The sequence below is a fragment of the Myodes glareolus genome, chromosome 22, assembly GCF_982192425.1.
Source record: "Myodes glareolus chromosome 22, mMyoGla1.1, whole genome shotgun sequence".
In the NCBI taxonomy this organism is placed as follows: Eukaryota; Metazoa; Chordata; class Mammalia; order Rodentia; family Cricetidae; genus Myodes; species Myodes glareolus.
The window spans coordinates 53,223,078-53,246,330 of NC_142047.1; the positions used below are offsets into that span (position 1 = coordinate 53,223,078).

The window sequence follows — 23,253 nt, forward strand, 5'->3', positions numbered from 1 at the left end:
AATTACTTTATGAAAATAATATAAGTGGATATGAACAAATCCCATAATAAAATTGAGGAACAGACAAAGAAAATTTGAAGAAATCAATAAATCCTCAATAGAAAACCAAAAGAAATTAAAGATTTCAAGGTATACAAATAAATATAGACTTAATAAAGAAAACAAATGGATGATAACCTGGAATTGGAAAATCAGGGTAAGTGAACAGGAACTACAGCATCAAGCATCACTAATAGAGTACAAGAGATGGAAGAAAGAATTGTTGAAGACACATCAGAGGAAATGAATTCTTCAATCAAACAATGTTATAGCTAAAAAAATCCCTACTACACAATATCCAGAAAATTGTTGGCACTATAATCAAATATAAGAATAGTAGGAATACAGGAATGAGAAACATCGAGCCCAGAAATGCAGAGAATATATTTAAACAAAATCAAAGAAGAAAATTTTCCCAATGTAAATAACAATATGCTTATAAAGGTACAAGAAGATTACAGAACACCAAATAGATTGGGCCAGAAAAATAAATCACCTCACCACATAATACTCAAATGATAAGCATACAGAACAATGAAAGAATATTAAAAGCAGCAAGGGGGAAAGTGGAAGTAACACTTAAAGGCAGACCTATTATAATCACACCTGCCCCCTCAACTTCAAAATGATGTAAGTAGACTTTAAAACATAGACAGGGCTAGACACAGAGCTGGACAGTTTAGAAAAGTTTATTACCGGGACCGAGGTCTGATTTTTTGACAACTTCACATAGAGTTTATGAATTCATAAATTCATAAACTGATTTTGTCTGAGTTTTCAGATGGAAACAATACAAAAGACAACATCATGAATCTTGAACAGATTGTTGACACTGTCAAAATTTCCCACAGAATGCTCCTTTATGTAAGGATATAAGTGTGCTGGATAAAGAGCTTACCAAATACTTTACAATAATACACTCTCAGAATTTTTTATAGGCACTCACAGACTATTGTAAAAAACAAAGGCTTTAACACAGTGACTGTACACAAAAAGGTTAACTCCTGTATAAAGTGCAAAACTTTGCAACACTGACTATATTTTTAGGGTATTTCTGCAGCACATCTTTTTCAGATGATTTCAAAGACTGCTGACCAATGCAAAGGCTTTAGCACATTGGTTACATTCTCAGGCTTTCTTTTCAGCATGTTTTCTTTTATGTGTTTGGAGGTGACCAATTTGTGCAAAGGCTTTACCACACTGATTGCACTCATAGGGTTTCTCTCCGGTATGTGTTCTTTTATGTATTTGAAGATTATTGTGGTATGTAAAGGCTTTACTACAATGATTACATTGATAGGGTTTCTCTCCAGTATGTGTTCTTTTATGTATTTGAAGATTATAGTGAAATGTAAAGGATTTATCACATTGATTACATGGATAGGGGCTCTCTCCAGGATGTGTACTTTTATGCATTTGAAGAGTCTTGTGATGAGCAAAGGTTTTACCACATTGAATACATTCATAGGGTTTCTCTCCAGTGTGTGTTCTTTTATGTGCTAGGAGATGACTATGTTGAATAAAGGCTTTACCACATTCATTGCATTCATAGGGTTTCACACCAGTATGTATTCTTTTATGCATTTGAAGAGCACTGTGACAAGCAAAGGCTTTACCACATTCATTGCATTCATAGGGTTTTTCCCCAGTATGTGTTCTTTTATGCTTTTTAAGACTACTTTGTGCTGCAAAGGCTTTACCACACTGATTACACTGATATGGCTTCTCTCCAGTATGTGTTCGTTTATGCATTTGAAGACTTATCTGATAGGCAAAGACTTTACCACATTCATTGCATTCATAGGGTTTCTCCCCAGTATGTGTTCTTTTATGCTTTTTAAGATTACTTTGTACTGCAAAGGCTTTACCACACTGATTACACTGATATGGTTTCTCTCCAGTATGTGTTCTTTTATGCATTTGAAGACTTATCTGATAGAAAAAGGCTTTACCACACTGATTACATTCATAGGGTTTCTCTCCAGTATGTATTCTTTTATGCCTTCGAAGACTACTTTGTTCTGTAAAGGCTTTACCACACTGATTACATTTATAGGGTTTCTCTCCAGTATGTGTTCTTCCATGGCTTTGGGAATAGCTGTGATAAGCAAAAGCTTTACCACCTTGATGACATTCAAAAGGCTTCTCTCCAATAAGTGTGCGTTCATGCCTTTGAAGACGTCTGTCATATGCAAAGGCTTTAACACATCGATTATGAACAGAAGATTTCTCTCCAGGATGATTTCTTTCAGGTCTGTAAGGATAATTGACACATGTAAAAGTTTAACCACGTTCAGTACACCATTGAATCTCTGTATCTCTATGAATAAATTCTATAATTTAGTCCAAATGTAAAGAGGACATAGATCTTAGGGTTCTATTACTAGGTTTGTACTCATGTTGTTCCCCTTTATTTTGGGTTGTTTTGCATCTTTAAAGATGCCTCTGATGGAAAGATACTTTAATAAAGAGTTCACATTTATAGAATCTTTTCAATAGGAGATTTTTTACATATTTGTAGAAAAATGGAAAAATTCATATATAGACATACGATATAGAAGGTAAGGTTTCTTGGGAGTTAGAGAGATGACTCAGGGATTAAGAGCACTGACTGCTCTTCCAGAAGACCCTAGTTCAATTCCCAGTACCTATATGGCAGCTCCCATCTGTCTCTAACTCCTGCCTAGGGGACACAACAACCTCACACAGACATACACCAGGTAAAACACCAATGCACATAAAATAAAAGTTAAAAAAAAGAGTGAGGTTTCTTCATGAAACTGCCCCTTGGCTCTTGACTCTAACTGCCCATCTCACTAAACTCAGCACAGTCACAGCAAGATTAAGAGTAACACTAGTTTAGTATGGACTGTTTGCTTACTAGGTTAGAGGGATGGACTCATTACCTTTTCAAAATGTTTACCTCTTTGGGGCTGGAAAGATGGCTCAGAGGTTAAGAGCTCTGACTGCTATTCTTCCAGAGTTCAATTCCCAGCAACCACATGGTGGCTCACAGCCATCTATAAGGAGATCTGGTGCATTATTCTGGCCAGCAAGCATACAGACATACAGAACACTGCATACTAAATCAATAAATCTGTTTTTAAAAAAAGTTTACCTTTTGTAATATGAGTGTTGAGAAGTTAATGGATTAACAGTTCTACCGAATAGTTCTCATTGAGCTGTGATTCAAATGGTGATATCTGTTAAGGCATTGTTTCTGGTCTTCTTTCTTTAAAAAATGCCTTGCAAATGCAATTCATCTACTTGAAATTGAGGCATATGATTTTGTGAGAATTTAATAATCATCATCCACATGAGGCTGTTCTTATTTATACTTTCCTTTAGTGTAAAATCTCCAGAACACATTACAATTCCTTCACAGGAACATTTGTATCAGTTTGGGAATGATAATTACCTTTCATGTCTATTAGAACTTTGACAATGTTCTTTAATATTATGGTCTTCCCAAGTGTTTCCTACAATAGAGTTGAAAACATATGATATATTATTAAAAATTGTGCAACATTTAAATTACTATCATCAGTGAACCTTAGAACCATGATGAATTTATTTACCTCATTCTTCTTTCTCAATCAAATTACAGAAGAACATGAAAAAAACCAAGGAACACTTGTCTCCTTATTTAAAACCATAATGGAACATTCAGTTTTACCTATGATAGTGAGGCTGTGGTAGATGTCCAGCATCACATCTTTGTAGAGATTCCTCTGTGAAGGATTCAGTAATGTCCACTCTTCCCATGTGAAGTCAATATGCACATCATCATAGGTCACTGCATTCTGAAATGATACATACATGTGTACAGCAAAAAGCATGAGAGTGACAACAGTGTAAATGTACAGTTCTTTCACAATATAGTCATATAATTCTTGTGCTGCTTATACTTATTCAATTAAATAGACATTATAATGTAATCACCAAGTCACTTTGGAAAGAAACTGAATAGAAGGTTCACTTCTCTCATTACTGTACCCTGTGAAGGGGATATCATCTTGCAAGAGAAATGAACATTAAAAAAACAGAGAGAGACCAGTAAATAGATCAACAGTATAGCAGATACAGGAGAGAAATTATATCAACAATTGGTATATACAGAAAATAAAATAAAAGGGACAGCTGTGTCTATTGGCTCATGCCTTTAAACACTGCAATCAGAAGTCAGAGGGAGGTAAATCTGCCTTGGAATTTAATGCCAGCCTAATCTGTTCAGTCAGTACCAGGACAGCCAGAAGTACATATTACAACCCCACGATGTAGAGATAAGAGTTTTTAATGGTGGTGGAGGCATGACAGCACAAGAAGGAGCTGGGTGATTATTATCAACAACACAGTAGACACAAAGGACAGGAAATGAACTGATGCTGTAGAGACCCATGTCCCCCATGAGGAAAACCATCCAGAAAGTCTTTTCCTAATAAAAGGTTCACAAGCAATTGAAAGAAAGTGACCGAAAACAATCATATGCTCAAATATATCATTATCTGGTAAGTTTTAGATTCAATCAACTACATTGTCTCATTATAGGCTAATGGTTATCCATGATGAAAATACAAGTAGTCACTTCAATGATCCTCATCATCTGCAACAACCCTTAAACTGCTCCAATGTCCCAAGTCTCTCCACACACACAAGATAATCTCTTGACAGTAACATCTTGCAAATCAGAAAACAGATTACATCTTTCCTACACACAATCGCACAGCACACTATTCATATTCTGAAAGACATTAATGGAGATACAATGAGGAAAGACAGGCCCAAGGCAAGACCAAAGCAAAGTAGCCTCACTAGTTCGCCATAAAAACCTGGCTGTAGTGGTGCACGCCTTTAATCCCAGTCCTAAGGAGGAAGATATAAAGGGGTGAGACAGTTCTCAGACAGTGTCATTCTGGAATTCCTGGAGGCAGGATCGCCATTTCAGACTGAGGTAGAGGTAAAAGTCAGTGACTGACTGTTTTGCTTTTTTGACCTTCAGGTTGAACCCCAATATCTATCTCTGTTCTTGTATTAACTGTGCTACGGGCCTGGGATGGATAAGGTACTTATCTGAGCATAAGACAGTGAATAGGCAAGAGAAAATGCAGGAACAATCTTTTCCCATGAAATTTCCTTTTAGTGACCAGCTTGAATTTCTATCTTAATATAGAAATATATTCTATATTCTATATTATGTCTATATATTCTAAATATAGTCTCCCAAAATGGCAGACTACAACCCAAAGGAATCAGCCAAATAATCCTGTTTTTGCCTGGAATCCTTTGGTTAATCGATTTAATCACAGCAACAGAGAAGCAAGTTAGAACAAAAACAGGACACCAAAACTGAATTTGTTCCTAGGGAAAGCCAGGGAATGTTGTCTTTCAGAAGAATGTGGGAGATATCAAGACTTTAGTTGGCGACAACCATAGAAAGCTGTGCACAGAACTTAATTATCTGCTCTTTCTGGACCAGGAAGATGGGGATATTGAGAGTAATGGCTGAAGGTGGAGATAGAGATGATAGGATTTCAGTCAGAACTAGACAGACTCCATAAGAGTTTGAGCTAGAGGTCATTTGTGTGATATTTTGGCTCCAAATTCTATATTTAATTCTGTCTATATCCTAGAAACTAATAGAGCATACTTAATAAGTAGAGGGCTAATTTCTTAAATGCAGTAGTGAATCTGTTGGATGGTTATTACTGATGACTCATTCAGTGAAAAATTACGGAAATGTCAAGTGTTTCAACTGTGGTAAACAAGGTCATCTAAAAAGGGGTTCCTAGTGAAGCTCATTGGGATACCAAGCCATTGACTATACATTTGACTCACACTTGCCCTGCCTGCAGGATATGTTAGGTCAATGGTGGCTCAGAGCTTCTGTATTGGCCAACCAATGACTGGTCTAATGCATAAGATGTGAAAGGAAGCCCATACCTAACACTGCCATGATGGCCAGCACCCAGACCTTGGATGTTCAGAGAATTAGAGTAGAACCAAGATACGACTGAGAAAAAAAAATCAATGAAATGATGTGTACCTAAATTCTCCTGTAATCATATATTGGTGCCTAGCCCAACAGTCGTCAGAGAGGCTTCTTCTGACCGCGATGGGAGCACATGCACAGACCCTTACCCAAGCCCAAGCTCTGGGAGTCCTGCGGAAGTAGAGAATGATTGTAGGGACAAAATGAAAGGCCTAAACCTAGCAATAATAGGAATAAAAGGAGAAGAATCTCAGTTCAAAGGCCCAAAAAACATTTTCAAAAAAATTGATTATCAAAAATTTTCCTAATGCAGCCCCCAAAATCAACTAAGCAGAGCTCATAGAGGCTCACAGAAACAGAAACAGTAATCACAGAGACTGCAGGGGTTCGAACATGGATCTCTGCATACATGTTATGGTTCGGCACCTTAGTGTGGGTGGAGGCTGTTCATTCAGTCTTGGTCACAAGAAATAAACACATAGAAACTGCATTATTTAAAACACTGATTGGCTTATTACTTATGCATATTCCTAGCTAGCTCTCATATCTTAAGTTTACCCATTTCAATTAATCTGTATATCGTCACATGGTTGTGGCCTACCAATGGTAATGTCCTGTCTGGTGTATGTCTCCTGTGGCAGTTACGTGATTGTTTTTGACTCCATCTACTCTTTTCCTCTATCCGCCTGGAATGCCCACCATGCCCTATTTGGCCCTGTGATAGGCCAAAAGCAGCTTCTTTATTAACCAATGGTATTTACAGAACACAGAGGGAAATCCCACATCAGTTTGATGCTTTCTTGGGACTCCTAACAGTGGGTGAGGAGGTGTCTCTGACTCTTTTGCTTATTCTTGGAAATCTTTGCCTCCTACTAGGTTGCTTCGTCCATCCTTGTTATAAGGGCTTATGCCTGGTCTTATTGTACCTTGTTATACAGGATTTTGTTGATATCCTTGGGATTTCTGTCATATTCTGAAGAGAAAGTGAGAAGTGGATCTGGTGGAAAGAGGAGCAGTGGCGAGGACAGGGAGTAGTGGAGGGAGGGGAAATTCCATTTGGGATGTAGTGAATAAGATAGAATAAATTTAAATAAAAAGAAAGAAAGGAATGTGGACACAGTGAGTGAAGACTGGACCAACATAATACTAAAACTCAGTAGGGCAAACAACAAATCCTGTAGCTCTGTCTCAGACAGGAGGGTCTTCATTCTCAAAGGACTTAGATAAGTATCCCTGAAAATTTACATACATGTCTCTCCTTTGCTACTTCTACTCCATGTATGCATCTCTCCATAGCAGATGTCTCATAGCTTGGGTATCTCAATATCCCATCATCTCTACATAGTACAACCCTGCCTTCATCTCCACAGCTTCACGCAATAAACTCTAAGTCTCCTCACTGAATTTCTATTCCAAACTTAGATAGGTGCAAAATGGGTGAACTAAATAAAAACCACAGAGGAAGAACCTATGATCAATAAATTCTGTATCTTTCTTGTATCCAGAACTAGGACAACATGGGTTATGCCCCCAAATTTGGCTTCTAAGTAGTGATGGAAGCTACCGTGCTTGGACCGGAGTTGCAGCAGGCTCTGTACGAAGTTGCCTTTTGGGATTAGGAATCAAGTTGCCTATTCCTTTGTTAAATTGAAGGATTTGATGGATGGAATCTTTCCCTTATGCTCCCTTTCTAGGCTTCATAGATTGAAAAGGGCCTTTGCTGGCCAGTGCTCATCCTATGCACTGGGGTTCTCAAATTTGCTAGTTTCAGAAATGGACTGGACAAGGAGGGTTTCCCAACAAACTGGAGTAGTGGATAGGATTCTTAAACTAAACTACTAAACTACCCTACCCATGTCATCAGACTGATGACTACCCTCTTCCAGTGCTTGATGGGGCAGATGCAGAGATCCACAGATAAACACTAGGCCAAACTCCTGGAGTCCAGTCATAGAGAGGGAGGAGTGGGAGTATGCTAGGGAGAGAAAACTGGAATTGGTATGTAAAATAAGATAATGAGAAAAAAGAGAGAGAAGAAAGGAGGGCGGGAGAGAGGGATGGAATGAAAGAGGGAGAGAGAGGCAGAAGAAAGAATGAATGAAGGGATTATGGAGAAAATATAAAGAAATGGCAATCAGAACATTGATGGAGCATCTAAAATTGATTACCTGACTCCACGTTGCTAATATCAACTACTCCCAAAGCAGGAAACCTCTGCCCTCCTTCCTGCCATTCCCTTTCTGTGCTGTGCCTGCATCAGCTTCAGAGTTCATCAGTGAACTCAGTTCCTGCACAGGTCCTTCTTCATCTGTAACTCCCCAGGAAAAGTCAGAGAGGTTGGAGGACACCATTCCCTGGTCCCTGATCCTTCTCACTGATTAGTGAAGGCCCAGCCTGGAAGGAGTTGCAGGACTGTCGTTCCAGAACTGGGCAGCAGAGGCAGGATTAGGTGTTCAAAGCAATTTTCAGTTTCGTAGTTCAGGGCAAGACTGGGCTACAAGAGATATTGCTCTAAGCAGAAATAAATTAATCAACAGATTTGAAAAAAAGGGAATGAAATTCTTACTGATCAGGAAACACTGGAGAACAGAAAGAAATAGACAAAACAGCACATAAAAAAAGGTTAAAAAATGATACCAGTAAGTGACTTCTAAAATGATAAAAATAGAATAAAAACATAGCTATACTGACTTTGAAAAAAAGTAGGCCCTTGTCTGGTAGCAGGAAGGCCATTAGTAACAGAGAGACTGATCTTGCCTATGTGCACATGTTGGCTGCTGAAATCTGTAACATGACACTCAGAGCTACGGCCATGCTTGTTACTCAAACCTCTAAGGTGACTTGAATGTATAGGGCAGGACTGAGCAGTTTGTACAGAGTTCCCTCATAGCAAATCCAATATTCATCGCCTCAAGGTAACTTTCTCCAATGGTGTAGTCACCCATGTGGCCAGTCTTTGTTCATATGACATGAACTGACACATGCTGGGCAACTACAGACTTACTCCTCCTGCCACACCCAGGGCCTTTTTCATAATGGAGACTCCAGAGCTGACTGCCCGCCCTGTTTCCCCCTGTGGTGTACACAAACTATTCCTCGTATTCTGGTCCGAAGGCCCCATGTGGAAATCCTTCTCCTGTTACTGCAATGGACAGTAAACCCTGACTCCATGACTCAAATGGATAATTTAAAAATTCTGACGTGGTACAATCATTTAATTTAATGATTTTGGAGATGTAATATGGAGGACAACAAAGTAATTGCCCTGGAGAGCAACAGTCTGAAATCAGGGCCACCTAAGTCAACAGTAGAGAATGTGTCTCAGAAAGAGTTTTCTGAAAGTCTGTGAATGCAGCTGTTCTAGAATTACTATGTCCTCCCAGGGAGAAATCACTCCACACAATTAAGAGATTAATAGAGAAAAATGTCTGAATGAGAGTCTGCATCTATCTCTGTCTGATGCTCAAAGAGGAGCCTGAACCATAGACAGATTTTTCCATTCCACATACACTGTCATTCCTAAGTTTCTTTTAGGGTCATGTGCCAGGTTACACTCTGAACAATTTAAATAGGTCCAGGAGACAGCAAGTGTGGACACTTAGGCAGATGGGAGACGGACAGCATTGATCTGATGCAGCAGTGACAGGGTCCTGAGGGGAAAGCGCCAGGGAAGGAGGACGACAGGAAAAGGAGAAGGTGGAAAAGGTAAAAGCTGGGGTGGGGAGGTCTTGCACAAGCTGAGTCTCATGCCAACTAAGATTCTCGTCTACTACTCACAGAGGGGATGGAAAGAAATGGGGAGCTTCTATGAAGTCAGCAGAAACTGCCCTACAATGGGACAAATTCAGGAGGCTAATGCAGCAGTGCTCCACAAGAAGAACACAGAGTATGTCTGGCCTTGGGACTGATAATCATAGCTCTCGGGGTGAGAAGAGTTGGGTCTCAGGGTCTGAAGGAACCCTCCACAAAGGCCAGGTCCCAGACCATTACCAGCTAAACATTTTGGGTTTTAGAGAAGTTTCGTTTTCTTTCTCAACACGTCAAGGCCTTAGGTAATGTAAAGTTCCCAATACCTAGGATCCAGGCAGTCAGTCCCTCATTCCAGAATGTTCCAGAGGTGGCTCAGAGGTCAATAGCACTAGCTGTTCTTTCAGAGGTCCTGAGTTCAGTTCCCAGCACCCACATGGTGGCTCACGACCATCTGTAATGAGATCTGATGCCCTCTGCTGGCATATAAATACATGCAGGCAGAACATTGTATATGTAATAAATAAATCTTTAAAAAAAATGTTCCTTTTCCCTTCCTGAGGGCTAGAGGAAAGCCTTGCTTGACCAGGCCAGTCCTTAACACAACACTGTCTTACTTTTCAAATTCTCCTCCCCTGCTGTCAGGTCTCACCCCTGTCTGAACTGTGCTTTTCTCAAGGACAAAACTGGAACTTGAAGGCACACCAGGCCACAGGTCAGCTGTGACCCTGTGGTGCTGCCTTAAGCAGCTTGTTAGAATCCTCTTTGAGATGGAAATGGGCCTAGAGCCTCTGATAGTTGTCCCTCAGGGGTGTCTCCTTTGTAATGGTTTAGAGTCAAATGTCTGGATTATCCTGTTAAAACAGTGTGCTTCTCTCTCCCAGGCCCGGTTAGCATATAATTATGAGTGGGGTGTTTTAGAAGCAGCCCTCCCGCAGCTAAATTCTACTTTGAGACTGCCCACCTAGTCCTTAATGTTTCCAAATCCTATTCTTAGGACATCACAATAAAGTAGTGGAGTGCTACTCGACACACGAGATGCCTTTTACAACCTCCACAAAATTAACTGCAAATGGACCGTACATGTAAAGGTTAAATGCAAAGTGCTGAACGTCTAGAACATACTAGAGAAACCAGGCCTCTCCGAGTTAGGTAACCTGCCTTCCAATGCTGCACCAAGGGTCCATTGTTGTTGACTCCAAACACGGTTCCACACACAGCTCTCTGCTCCCGTCGCTCAACATAGGTGCAGCCCACAGAGCACAGTTATTCACAGGACTGTGCCTGGGTCCAGGGAGCAGCAGGGACCGCATGGGAGCTCACAGGACATGGAATGTGACTACAGATTCCCACCCGGCCCTGAGGACCAGCCACGAGGGATCCTGGATCTCTGCATTTGATCTTCGCGATCTGGGGACATCAGCCCCTCGCTCACCATGTCGTGGCTTCCCGGAACGCCCATGCTCTTCTCCCCGCTCCCCGCAGCAGCACTGGCAGCACAACACGCGAAAACTCTGGCCCCACGTCCTCGCGCAGACCTCAGCGAGCACCGCCTCTCCCGGAAGGGCTCCACAGGACTTCTGACTGGAAGTTCGGCTTGGGCGCTCTGATTGGTTGGTGAGACTTTAGTGACAAGAGTCCCGCCCTTCGGGTTATCTAGTGCTTAAAGGCATAACTCCATAGATTTCTCAGGCTACCTTCCACCACTGACTCAGACCTCAGACCACACCGAAATGGCAGAGATTTGCATTTCAATAACTATTGCCCTTGCCCCCATTTGCAGACTCTGCAAACTCCCTGCACTCCACAGACACGCCCCCTTCTTCCTCCAGCAGGCAGTGTGAGCAGCTTTCACAGCCCTTTCCTCTAGGTGGTGTGGAGGGATTCCCTGTCCCACAGGTGGAAGGGTGCCAGTATATTAGCAATATACTTAAAGAGAAATTTAAGGACACAAAAGATCTTTGTTCTGTGGCTTTACTAAGAGGTCAGGTGAAGTGAAATTACTTTTTATGTGAAACAGAGAGATACAGAAGTGGTGAATAAGAATCAGAGTAGAAAAAAAAAGATCTATCTCCCACCACAGAGCTGGATGATGGCTCCATTGTTTTCAAAGTTTTCTACCGGAATTCAGGGCAAACTCTTGATAAATGAATAATAATAAAAAGTGTAGACTTCCGGTAAATTGAATATTTAGAAAATAATGAAGTTAGGAATATTGTCTTTATGAGTACTAGCCAGCACTTTGAGTGTTAGCCAGCTCATCTTCATCAATGGGCAGGTGAAAGAGAAACACAATTCAGGTTCTCTACATGAGCAGGAATGGTAAAAATTAATCTCTCCATGCATTAGAAAGTGGGTTGATTAGAATGTCTCACAAGCTGTTCTCCTGCTTGTCCAACAGTGACTTCTACTGAGGGGAAGTGAAGACTCCAGTAGTTCCTCTGACCATGAGGCTAGATGTCTCAGCTGGTCTTCAGTATGCACCAAAGTTCCAAAAATAGGCTCTAATGCTAGTAAATGGATGAACTTGGTATTCAGAGCTAGGACAAGCAGACAAAGAGAGAGAGTATTCCTATTCAGTACCATTTATATAAGTAGGCTGCTATCAGAAGGTGTGATCCAGATTAAATGTGGATCTTATTCTTTGTTTGATCTTTGTGTGTGTGTGTGTGTCGGTGTGTGTGTCGGTGTGTGTGTTTGAGACAAGGTTTATCTTTGTAGACCTGAAAATCACTCTGTAGTTCAGACTGCTCTCAAACTTAGAAAAGTTGACTGTCTCTGCCTCTTGAGTGCTGGGATAAAAAGTGTGCACTGACACCAAGGAGCAAAAGCTGGATTTCATCAATTCAAGTGATCCAGATTAAAAATTGACCTTGTATTTCAAAATCTCTAAGAAAACTCCCTTACAGGTGTACCCAATGCTTAGTGTTTCGGTTATTCCAGAGTCAGTCAGTTAGATTACCAAGAACAGCCATCAGGACAGCCAAGTCACAGAACTTCTTACCTGTAGAATGCAAGGAAAGCATGGGAGTCAATTCCAAAGCAATGCTTTCCCTAATCAAAGGGAGCATGGGGATTTCACTTAGGAGTCTGGACATGTGCGTATAGAGTTCTGCTATTTCCAAGCATTCTCAGTTAGCAAATTCACATCTGGACATAATCACAATGTAAAAGCAGGGACATGTAGGGAGTTTCTTACCTCAAAGTCATGTGGGAACATGTATAAATTATAAAAATAATGGAAAAAAGTGTCTCTAACATGTTCATCTCATACCACAAGTTATTAGCTGAAAATCAAGTAAATGACATTGGAAAATCAGATTGCTTTGAAGCCTGTACTACATGTAAACCTTGATCTTTGAGCTATGTGACAGCTGTATCTGTATCAATGCCACAGTTCTCAGGATACAAAAGGCATACAACACAAATACAGAAAAATTAAGGAAAGGTCACCTTACAGCACTCTGGCCACTGCTCTTAGATGTGTGGGTATTCTGAACTCTAATAACTGCAGAAGAAAGTTGCTCTTGCCTCTTGAGCAGGCTTGCCTGGAGGAAGGCCACAGCTGCTTCTATATAAGACCAGAAGGAGTTCATTTTAAGTTATCCCTGTTTGCTGTCTGTCTCAGAGTTCTGATATCATTGTAGAAAATGCCATTTTTCCCTTTTAATTTTTTTCTAATTTTATTTATATGGTGTTTTTACTGAATATGTCTGTACACAGTACCCACAGAGGCCAGAAGACAGCAGGAGATGCCTGTGACTGGAGTTACAGTAAATGGTTAACTACCATGTGGGTTCTGGGAATGGAACCTCAGGAACAACACCCAGTGGTCTCTCCAGCCCCTCTTTTTCTTTTATTGAATTGCTTCCTCTAACTAAAACATATTACATCAATTTTCCCTTTTAGTCCTCCTGCCATTCCTTTCCACATTCTTCCCTTCTGACTTCTTCCTTGTTATGGATATATGAATAAATGTACTTATATATATGAATACACCCTGTTGAGTCTGTTTTTGTTATTTGTATGTATATGGTTTAAGGGCTGACCATGTTGTACTTAGGGAGGTCATCCCTGTCTGAGGATAATCCTCGCACCTGAAAGAGAATTCTACTTTTCATTCAGCATGGAGGGTCTGATGCTAACAAGGCTGCCCTGTACAGGAAACATAATCAAGAACAGAATGTATGGATTGGAGAAGACTTTAGCAGTTAAGAGTACTGAAGAATCTTCCAGAGCACCCAGCTTCCATTCCCAGTACATATAGAAACTCACTACTATATCTAATTCCAATTCCAGCAGTTCTGACATCAGGTCTTAGTCTCCCTGGTCACTTGCCATGAATGGTGTACAAAGACATGCACACAGGGAAAAAACATACATAAAATAGTGACTGATATTAGATTTGTAAAACACAAAAACAAAAAACTCACCATCACCACAATGACAACAAAAACATTGAAAAGAGATGACTTGCACCATTAGATTTCTTTTTCACACTGTGTGTGGTAGTGAATTCTTTTAATACAAAACTCCAGACACAGAGGCAGGAAGATAAAGATGAGTCTTAAAACATGAACTATATAGACGAAAGCAACACACGCATACACCATACACACAATGTTAAAAAATTGAATAACAGAGAGCACAGAAGGTTCAGGACAATATGTCTTAAAGTCATTTTAGCTGTCAGCCATTGACCACTGTTAAATCACTCTCATAAGTGAATATATACGAGTTTACTAGCAGAGTCAGGCTTATCTACATGAATTCAAGGCTGTTTAGCCTACATAGTAAGTATGATAGCAAGACATCTCTAAATAATATGTGATAATACACCCTTAAACACACATACCTATTTGAATACAATTTTGCCTTGTTGTTTGAGACAAGCTCTAGCTAGCCTAGAACTCATTATGTAGAGTTTAATGAACAGTATTTATATTGAATCCTATAGAACAAATCTGGTAAATATTTTTACCTGCACCTTTAGCTTATTATTGAAAAGAATTTTTCTATACAAGAGGGAGTTTCCAAGTAATAATCTTCATTTTGACTTACATTTCAAGAGAACTGAAAGTGGAGAAGAATTTATACTCATTATATGCCTATAGGTTGTTTTCTTTCATCCAATCATTCTATGAAATCAATAACCATTTTCTTGAACTCTTTCGATTTTAGAAACATTTAACTAGTTGATTTGTAAATTGTTCTGTCTGCCCATTTTGTGTTAATGCTAAGACTCCAACTATGGAAACTAAAACTATGGAAGACCATTGAAGTAAATATTCCAGCTGCAAGTAAACCAATGACTTTTTAAGAATGTTTTTCTAGTAGAAGCAGACAGAGATCCATAGACAAGTACTAGCCAGAGCTTCCAGGAGTCCCACTGAGGAGAGTAAGGAGGGCTGTTCAGGCAAGGAGAAGTCAAGGTCATGACAGAGGATCACACAGAGACAGCTGACCTGGGCTCTTAGGAACTCATGGACGTTGGACCACACATTAGGGAACATGTGCTTGGCAGTTGTATAGCTAGTATGTTTGTGCAGATTCTAGCTTTGGAATCAAGACCTGTCCCTGGCCCCTGGTATTGAGCTGGATTTTGGGAAAGTGTTCCTCAAATTGGCTTGCCTCTGACAGCCTTAATACAGGGGAAGAATCTTGGTAGTGCCTCAAATGGATGTGCCATTCTTTGCTGACACCCATGGGAGACCTGCCCCTTTCTGAATGTAGAGGAAGGAGTGGATGGGGGTAGAGTCGAGGTAAGTGGAGAGAACAGGAGGAGAGGAGTGAGGGGAAACAGCAGGCGGGATGTAAAATAAATGAAAAAATTAAAATAAAAAATAAAAATTTAAGAAAAAAAGAAAAACCAAAAAGATTTTTTTGTTTGTTCGTTTTGTTTGTTTGTTTATCAAGACAGGGTTTCTCTGTAACTTTTGGAGCCTGTCCTTGAACTAGCTTTTGTAGACCAGGCTGGCCTCGAACTCACAGAGATCCACCTGTTCTGCCTTCTGACTGCTGGGATTAAAGGCCTGAGCAACCACCCCCAGGCTAAAAATGTTTGTTTTTTTTTAAATTGCTAGAAATTTTCTTTTTCTTCTTTTTTAAAATATTTATTTATTTATTATGTATACAATATTCTGTAGGTTAGAAGAAGGCACCTCTCATTACAGATGGTTGTGAGCCACAATATGGTTGCCAGGAATTGAACTCAGGACTTTTGGAAGAGCAGACAATGCTCTTAACCACTGAGCCATCTCTCCAGCCCCTGTTAGAAATTTTCTAAGCATTGCATTCATGATTTTGGAATATCACTCTTTTTCTTATATTACTAGGATCCAAAAGAGAAAGGAAGTCATTGAAACACAACTGTTGTGTTATTTCTTGTACTAACAACAATTTGAGTTCAATGGTAGTAATTATGGTTACATGATGTACAGAATTAATATACTGGATTCCTGGCTTTCTATGAACCACACATGAGTACAAACTACATAAGCCTGTGCATAGTAGGATTCTTTGTTCGTTGTGTCCAAAGTAAAATTTGAATTGTTTCTCATAAGATTTCCTTTCTGAAGGGTAATGAATCAGGTACTAAGTATTACTGTTCAAAAGGTGTGGAGGCCTGAAAATGTGAGTCCATTTCCTCGCTGACCAAAGGTCAGAGAATTGGAAATTGCCTCTACTCCTTCAAGGTTATCATGTTTCTACCACAAAGAAAGCTCCCACCTAGATTTAGAAAGGAGAGTCCTGTTCTCCCACAGTTATTGTCAACAAGTGTGGCTTATAGTCAGCTATTGTACTTCTGCAATAGAGAAGTAGGTGTGTTCCTACCTCAAACAAAGTCTAAGGACCCAGCTGAGGCCCAGTTCTTTTAAGGAGATAACTTTGGATTCCACCCAGGGAGAGGTTTGTGTACAGAATGTTTTGGTCTATGGTGTGAGCTTGACTTGTTTTGTTCTAGTAACAGAAGGCTTAACTATGGGTGTAGCCCATGACCTTCAAATGGTGTCTGCACTTCCTCATCTCTTGTTAAGGTATTTTTTTTGTCTTACTCCTACCTTTCGGGGTCAGGGGTATTTTAAGCAGTTTTAAATTAAACACTGGCAAATTTCTGTACTCACTGGAATTCCCTTCTGATACTATCCTATATGTTCCTCCATTTTATTATTTCATTCGCATCTTCATAATCTTTACTAATATTTCTAAATCCCCATTCCCTTACCCCGTCAAGAGGTATTTTTCTCGAAGCTGGTCCCCAATAATAATGAAGTAAGATCTCTACTCCTGTTTTGAAAGCTAGGTGAGGAAACACTGAATGCATACTGTAAGTTTGTTTCCACGCCATAATTTAATAGATCATGAAAGTTTTGGTGGGGCTGTTATAAACTCCATGATAGATAATGTGTAGTATTAGCTTTCATTTAACCCAAAATGTCAATAATGGCAAGGTTGCTCCTTGTGTCCCAATTACACAGAAAAGAAACTGAATCAGAAGCCTTCTTGTAAGAGACTGTAGGCCCATAATTATCTATGGTGTGGCAGCCAGGCCCTGAAGCCCTAAGCCCTACTTGCTAAGAAAAGGTCAGGATGTTGTTGCTCCTTTCTTTGTAATTTGGAGGATGCCTGATAGAGATGCTAATTTAAGACTACCAGACAGCTAGGGTACACAGCAGACAGGTGGATGGGGACATGACAAAACGCCAATCACCTGGTTACCTAGGAGATAGAATGTTGGTGTATTTCCCTGTTCAGTTTATGTGTTGGTATAAAAGCTGTTTGGAGAATAAATGAGAGGAATTCTTTAGGATGTGAACTCAGGACTACATGAGGTGAAAAGGAAAAAAAAGAAAAGAATACCACCCTGGATGCTGAAATGTAAGGCCTTAGAGACTAACAAGTCAAGCCTTTGCTGTAAGTTAGGGGGAGGAGGCCTTTTGTCCTATGGCAGGATATGAGTCAGGATATTTACAGCCAACCATCGGGTCTCCATCTAGGAAAGCAGGAAGAGATAAGGAAAACAGGAAGCCCCTGGACAACCCCCTCCTTGGTATTTAGGTGAAAGGTCAAGAATGTGCCACTCAGCGCGCACTCTTAGCCTTATTTGAATTGACCAATGGAATGAATCCCCATGACCACGCTTTTCGCTTCTGTACCCGCGCTTTTGCTCTCCTATAAAAACCCCTCACCCCAGCCTGACGGTGCGCAAGTCTTCTGAGAGACCTTGTCGCCCCAGGTACCTGTGTATTCGAATAAAGCTCTTGCTGTTTGCATCCGTAAGTGTGGTTTCGTCTAATTCGTGGGTCCGGGGCCTCTCTCGAAAGGAAGACATCCCTTGGGGGTCTTTCAGAAGGACCACTGAGAACCTCCCTCCCAAGAAAGTCATATGAGTTGTGTCTTTATTCCCACACCTCCATGCCGGTACAGAGACAGTTTATGTTGGGGTCTGGTCGAGAGAAATAATTTATGGTACGGGCTAGCACCGGTCCCCAACAGAGACAGAACAGATCATAACACTTACCGTAATGAACAAAGTAAAAAATGACTTTTTGATATGGAAAAAAAAGCTTAGTCAGAAACTCACTACACCCAAGGCTGCACCTGATGACCTTAACCCAGTGACATCACTCACTCAAGACCAGCAGACACCATCCCACACACTGGACAGTCTAAAAGCAAAGACTATGAGAAACGCTCTGCTATACACATCTGGAGAGATACCACTTTGATCTGCTCTGCTTCTAGAGCATCTCTCTCAGGATGCTAACCCATAATCAGAGTCTTCTGTTAGAGACTGAACCTGACATTCTTCTAAGATATGTTACCTTGGGGAGACAGGCTTAGGACTATACTTAGGAAAGTATGATATGAGCCTTGTGTGGTGACCATCAGCATAATAAAGTGTAAGTTTTGTTTACTAACTATGCATATCTCCCTTCTTGCTGGTGATGAGGGCCAGATAAGGATACTAGCTGAAGAAGAGCCTGGCAGGCAGCCTCCATTCCTCCCTGGTTCCTGTACTTTCTTGGCCCTGAGTGGAATTCCTACCCTGACTTCTACCAGCACAGGGAGTGTAACCTGGAAGTGTAAGGTGAAATATATCATGTCTTCACCTCAATTTTCTTTTGCCCATGGTATTTGCCACAGCATCAGAATAAAATTAGTGAAGTTGAGCCATAGAAGCCCAAACAATCTGAAAACAGAGGGATCTCCAAATAGTTTTGCTACACCACTGTAAGCCATGATGGATTGTAGAAGCCTTAAGAAACTGATAAACTATCATTCTCTTCTAAAAACCACACGCTCACAAGAATGCCGAGACCAGAGGAGTAAAGACAATTAATTGGGTCTCATCTACTGTGAATATCATTCGAATGTACAGGAAAATGTAAGGGCGCAGTCTGGTCCTCTTCTCACCACTCTACAGACATAAACATAAACATGGATTTTTTTCAAAGAATTGGGAAATTTAAGATGCATTTGCTTTGAGTGACAGCAAAAGCATAGAAAGCGCCATAGAAAGATTTCTTTGACAGTCTTAGCCAGGGAGTCAGTGGTTGCAATGCAGATGTTTGCAGTGTTTCCAGGGATGCAGATCCACAGCAGGAGTGTGGAGGTTGCTGAGAGCAGTTGCTTTGAATTCTGTCATGGGTAAGTAGTGTGCACATAGGGTTGCCAGTGAAGGTAGATGTCCTTAGTCTTAAAGCCTGATTAAGTGCTTCTGAAGTCATTAAGGGAAGCAGGGTAGCTCTGCAATTTAGGACAACTCACAGTGACTTCCAGGGGGAGAGCACTTTTCTTGCCAGAAATCTGGAAGAGCCACAGCACAAGCTCCTTATGCACATTCCGACTCCTGCAAACATCCAACTTCCTTTGCCTCAGGGGCTTAGATAAGGTGAGCAGGTTGCTAGTATTGTCTGTTCAGCAGGGTTGGGGATTTTGTTGGAAGATTTTCTTTGTGAGAAATTCTTGGAACTCATGCTGATGTTGGTGACATTTTTAACTTGGAGATGTCTAAGTTTGGGGGTTGTGGTTTTTATTGTATCCATGGTTTATTTTGTAATTCTTGGGGCAGTAGGACAATCAGAGGGGGTCCTTCTTCAAATAGTTTGGGGGCTGGACTAACCTCTCTCCCCTCACCAGCTCCCTACCCAGACAGCACAGTGGGCTCTGGGATGAGGGTGGGGAGGAGGGACAGGTCAGCATCAGGTTTAGGGGAAGAAGTTACTTTTTTAATTCTGACATTTAGACAAAAGCCAACATTTCCTCAGGGACTTGAGAAAATATTTCCTACCTCCTAAAAAGGACTTTTCTCCTGTTTCTTATTAAAATGACCTTTGGCTCTTCAGTGCAGAGACCTGGGGTGCAGATTAGCATACCAAGGGCTGAGCAAGTCTCTAGGCTCCTACAGTGCCTACTCACAGGTTCTTGTTAAACCCGTGGTTCCCCCATTTTACCCAGTGTGCAGAGCTGCCATTTAGTGTCTTTACTGTGCTCACTTCATTCAGTCACTAAGCTCGTCCTCTATCCAGAAGGCTGGGCAGGGAGAAGAGAGGCAGTAGGTGCAGACTGCAGTTATGCAGGGTGAGGTGATAAAGTTTGCAGAGCCATTGGGTGCTCAGTGACTTTCCTTCTACATGCCATGGCAAGGGGAATTATGGGAAGGAGGCACATTTGGAGAGCATTGAGACACAACCAGGTTCCCAGGCCCACCTCAGCCTCCTCCTTCTCTTCCACCTAATCACCTAACTTCTCTGCATCCAGGAGTCCTCATTAATAATCCAGCCACAGGTTCTCAGTACCATGCTCTGGGGCCCTTCTATCTTGAAGATCCAGTTTTATGGATGGTACACAATTCTTGTGTCTCTTGTAGCCAAACTGAGAAAAGAGCCAGGCAGGGCAAGGCAGGTCCAGTCACATCAGGTCAGGGCAGGCCAAGGCAGGTCAGGTAAGATCAGGTTGGGGCAGAGCAGAGCCTGGCAGTAGAGTTCCCACCCAGGAGCCTTGGGGCCTGAACAGACCCTCAAGAATCAGCTGACAGGAAGAAGGGGAGAACACCAGGCGAAATGCCCATTGGAAATTGTGGGTCATAAGTTAAAGAGACCTGTCACTGTGGCTGTTAAAGGCCACACTTGATGAAGTGAGTGATTTTAGAAGGTGTCTTTTCTGTCAACTCTCTCCACCATGAACCATGTGAAACCTACTTTCTCTAGCTGGAGGAAACTGACATCCAGAGATGATAAATTGCCAGCCTTACACTGTGAGCATCTCTTACCATCGCACTCTCCTCTTGGTACTTCTAAGCGGTGCCAGCCTCATCTTGTGGCACAAGCAGTGTCTGGTTAATTTCCATTTCCATCGTAAACCCTACAGTTGTTGGATTCTTGGGATTGAGAGGAGGGAGGCCAGGACATAATCAAGGTTAGGTGCCCGATAGGGAACTATGTGAAGCACTGCAGACTCAGGTACACAGATGCATCTTTCCCCTGTCAATCAAACACTGTCCTGCAAAAGTATACTAAGTGGGCAGGTTATATTCATATATTCAGGAGAGATGGAGAGAAAGAAACAACAATTAATAAAACAGAGGATATGAGAGCAAGTGGTATGTGGGAGGAGATTGGAGGAGGAAAGGGACCGGAAGTAATGAGGGAATTGTATTTTTATTTCAAATAATATTAACTAGGAAACAAGGACAAAGTGAAACAATGTACATTTGTGTCTCATAGAAGGGAAAACGTCCTTCATAGATAGATACTAATTTAAGACATGGCTCAACACTTATTGAACACAGTTCCTTATGCATAACTGAAAATCCAGAGTGTTGAAAAATTTTTGAGATTTTAATTGCTAATTCAGGTTCTGTAAGCAACTACATGTATCCTCTCTGGGCCACATGTCTTTTTTGGTGACTTAATTTTTAAATAGTGAGTACAAATCAAATATAAGCATATGACATATTTTCATCTTTTAATATTGAGTTTTCTCAAAAATACTGCAAGATGAGACTGGGGGGATGGACCAATGGTTGCCTTAGTTTCCTTTCTGTTTCTGTGATAAAAAGCATGATGGGGAGGAAAGGGATTATCTGGCATCTATATCCCGGGTCACAATCCACTGAGGAAAGTCAAGACAGAAACTCAAGCAGGAGCCATGGAGAGTTAGTTGTTTGCTAGTTTGTTCCTCATAACTTTGTTAACCTGTTTTCAGATACATGCCCAGGGGAAGCATGGTCCATCCTGAACTGGGCCCTCGCACACCAATCATTATTGCAAGGAAATCCACCAAACACTTGCCTACATGCAATTTGATGGAGATGCTTTCCCAACTGAAGTTCCTCTTCAGTGTCCTGGTGCTATTTACTTGGACAGAGAAAACAGGTAACAAAAAGCAACGGGCAGGCAAGAACTGGGAAAAGGTAAAAGCTAACACAATAGTGGAAGTAAAGAGGCAGCCTATTGAATTTGAAAAATCTTTACCAGCTACCTGTCTGAATGAAAGATACTATCTAGACTATAAAAAGAACAAAATAACTAATAAATACATAAGTACATCAATAAAAAGCAAGGATAAAAAGAACCCATTTAACAAAATGAGGCATGAAACTAAACAAATCGTTCCCAAAAATGAAGACCAAATGACCAATAAAGTTCTTCGAAGCTCAATATTCATAACCATCAAAGAGAGAGAGAGAGAAAGAAAGAGAGAAAGAGCGAGAAAGAGAGAGAGAGAGAGAAATTAAAACTACTTTGAGATTCCATCTCACTTTAGTCAGAATGACTAAGTTTGGTAAAATGTCACCAAATGCTGGGATGGATGTGGGGAGAGGGGAACAGGTTTTCGCTGTCAGTGGGAGTGCAAAACTTGTGTATCCAGCTATGGAAATCAGTGAAGATCTTTCTCAAAAAGCTAGAGATAAATCTACCACATCATCCTCCTATACCACTGCAGGGCAACTACCCAAGGACTCCACTATATCTGACTACAGAAATACACACTCATCAATGGTCATTGCTGCCTTATTCCCATTATGCAGAAAATGGAAACCACCTAGATATGCATCAACTGATGAATTGAACATAAACATGCTGTGTACTTTCATAATGGAATTTCATTCAGTTAATAAGAAAATTAAGCTATGAAATCACAGGTAGAGGGATAAAGCTAGAAATGGTCATTCCCAGTGAGGTAGCCCAGGCATAGTAAGACAATATTGCAAGTTTTCTCTCATTTGTAGACATAAGCATTGAATATGTAGATGTGTATGCTTCATTTGGAATACCCATAGAGGTCAGCATTAAACTGACTCCTGATGACTTACCTGTCTCTTCATTAAGTCCATAGATTGGTGCCTCTATGGCGGTCTCTTTCATGGTGATAACCCTCAAAATCACTGCCTGTATTTCAGTACTTGAATGCCATCTGAAAATACCTAGTGCTGTTTTCTGCTACAAACCACAGATGTTTGGATTTCTTTT

General features: G+C 40.8%; 1 protein-coding gene across 1 annotated transcript; it reads right to left on the bottom strand.

Annotated features, from left to right (window-relative positions):
- Positions 1-712: 712 nt before the first annotated feature.
- Positions 713-11,341, bottom strand: LOC125410595 (uncharacterized). The gene is given in 5 exon segments (XM_085681882.2): positions 713-1,276; positions 1,279-2,293; positions 3,458-3,518; positions 3,716-3,842; positions 11,211-11,341. Coding segments are annotated over 5 exon segments (1,257 nt in total). The 5' UTR covers positions 11,238-11,341; the 3' UTR covers positions 713-1,249.
- Positions 11,342-23,253: the final 11,912 nt, after the last annotated feature.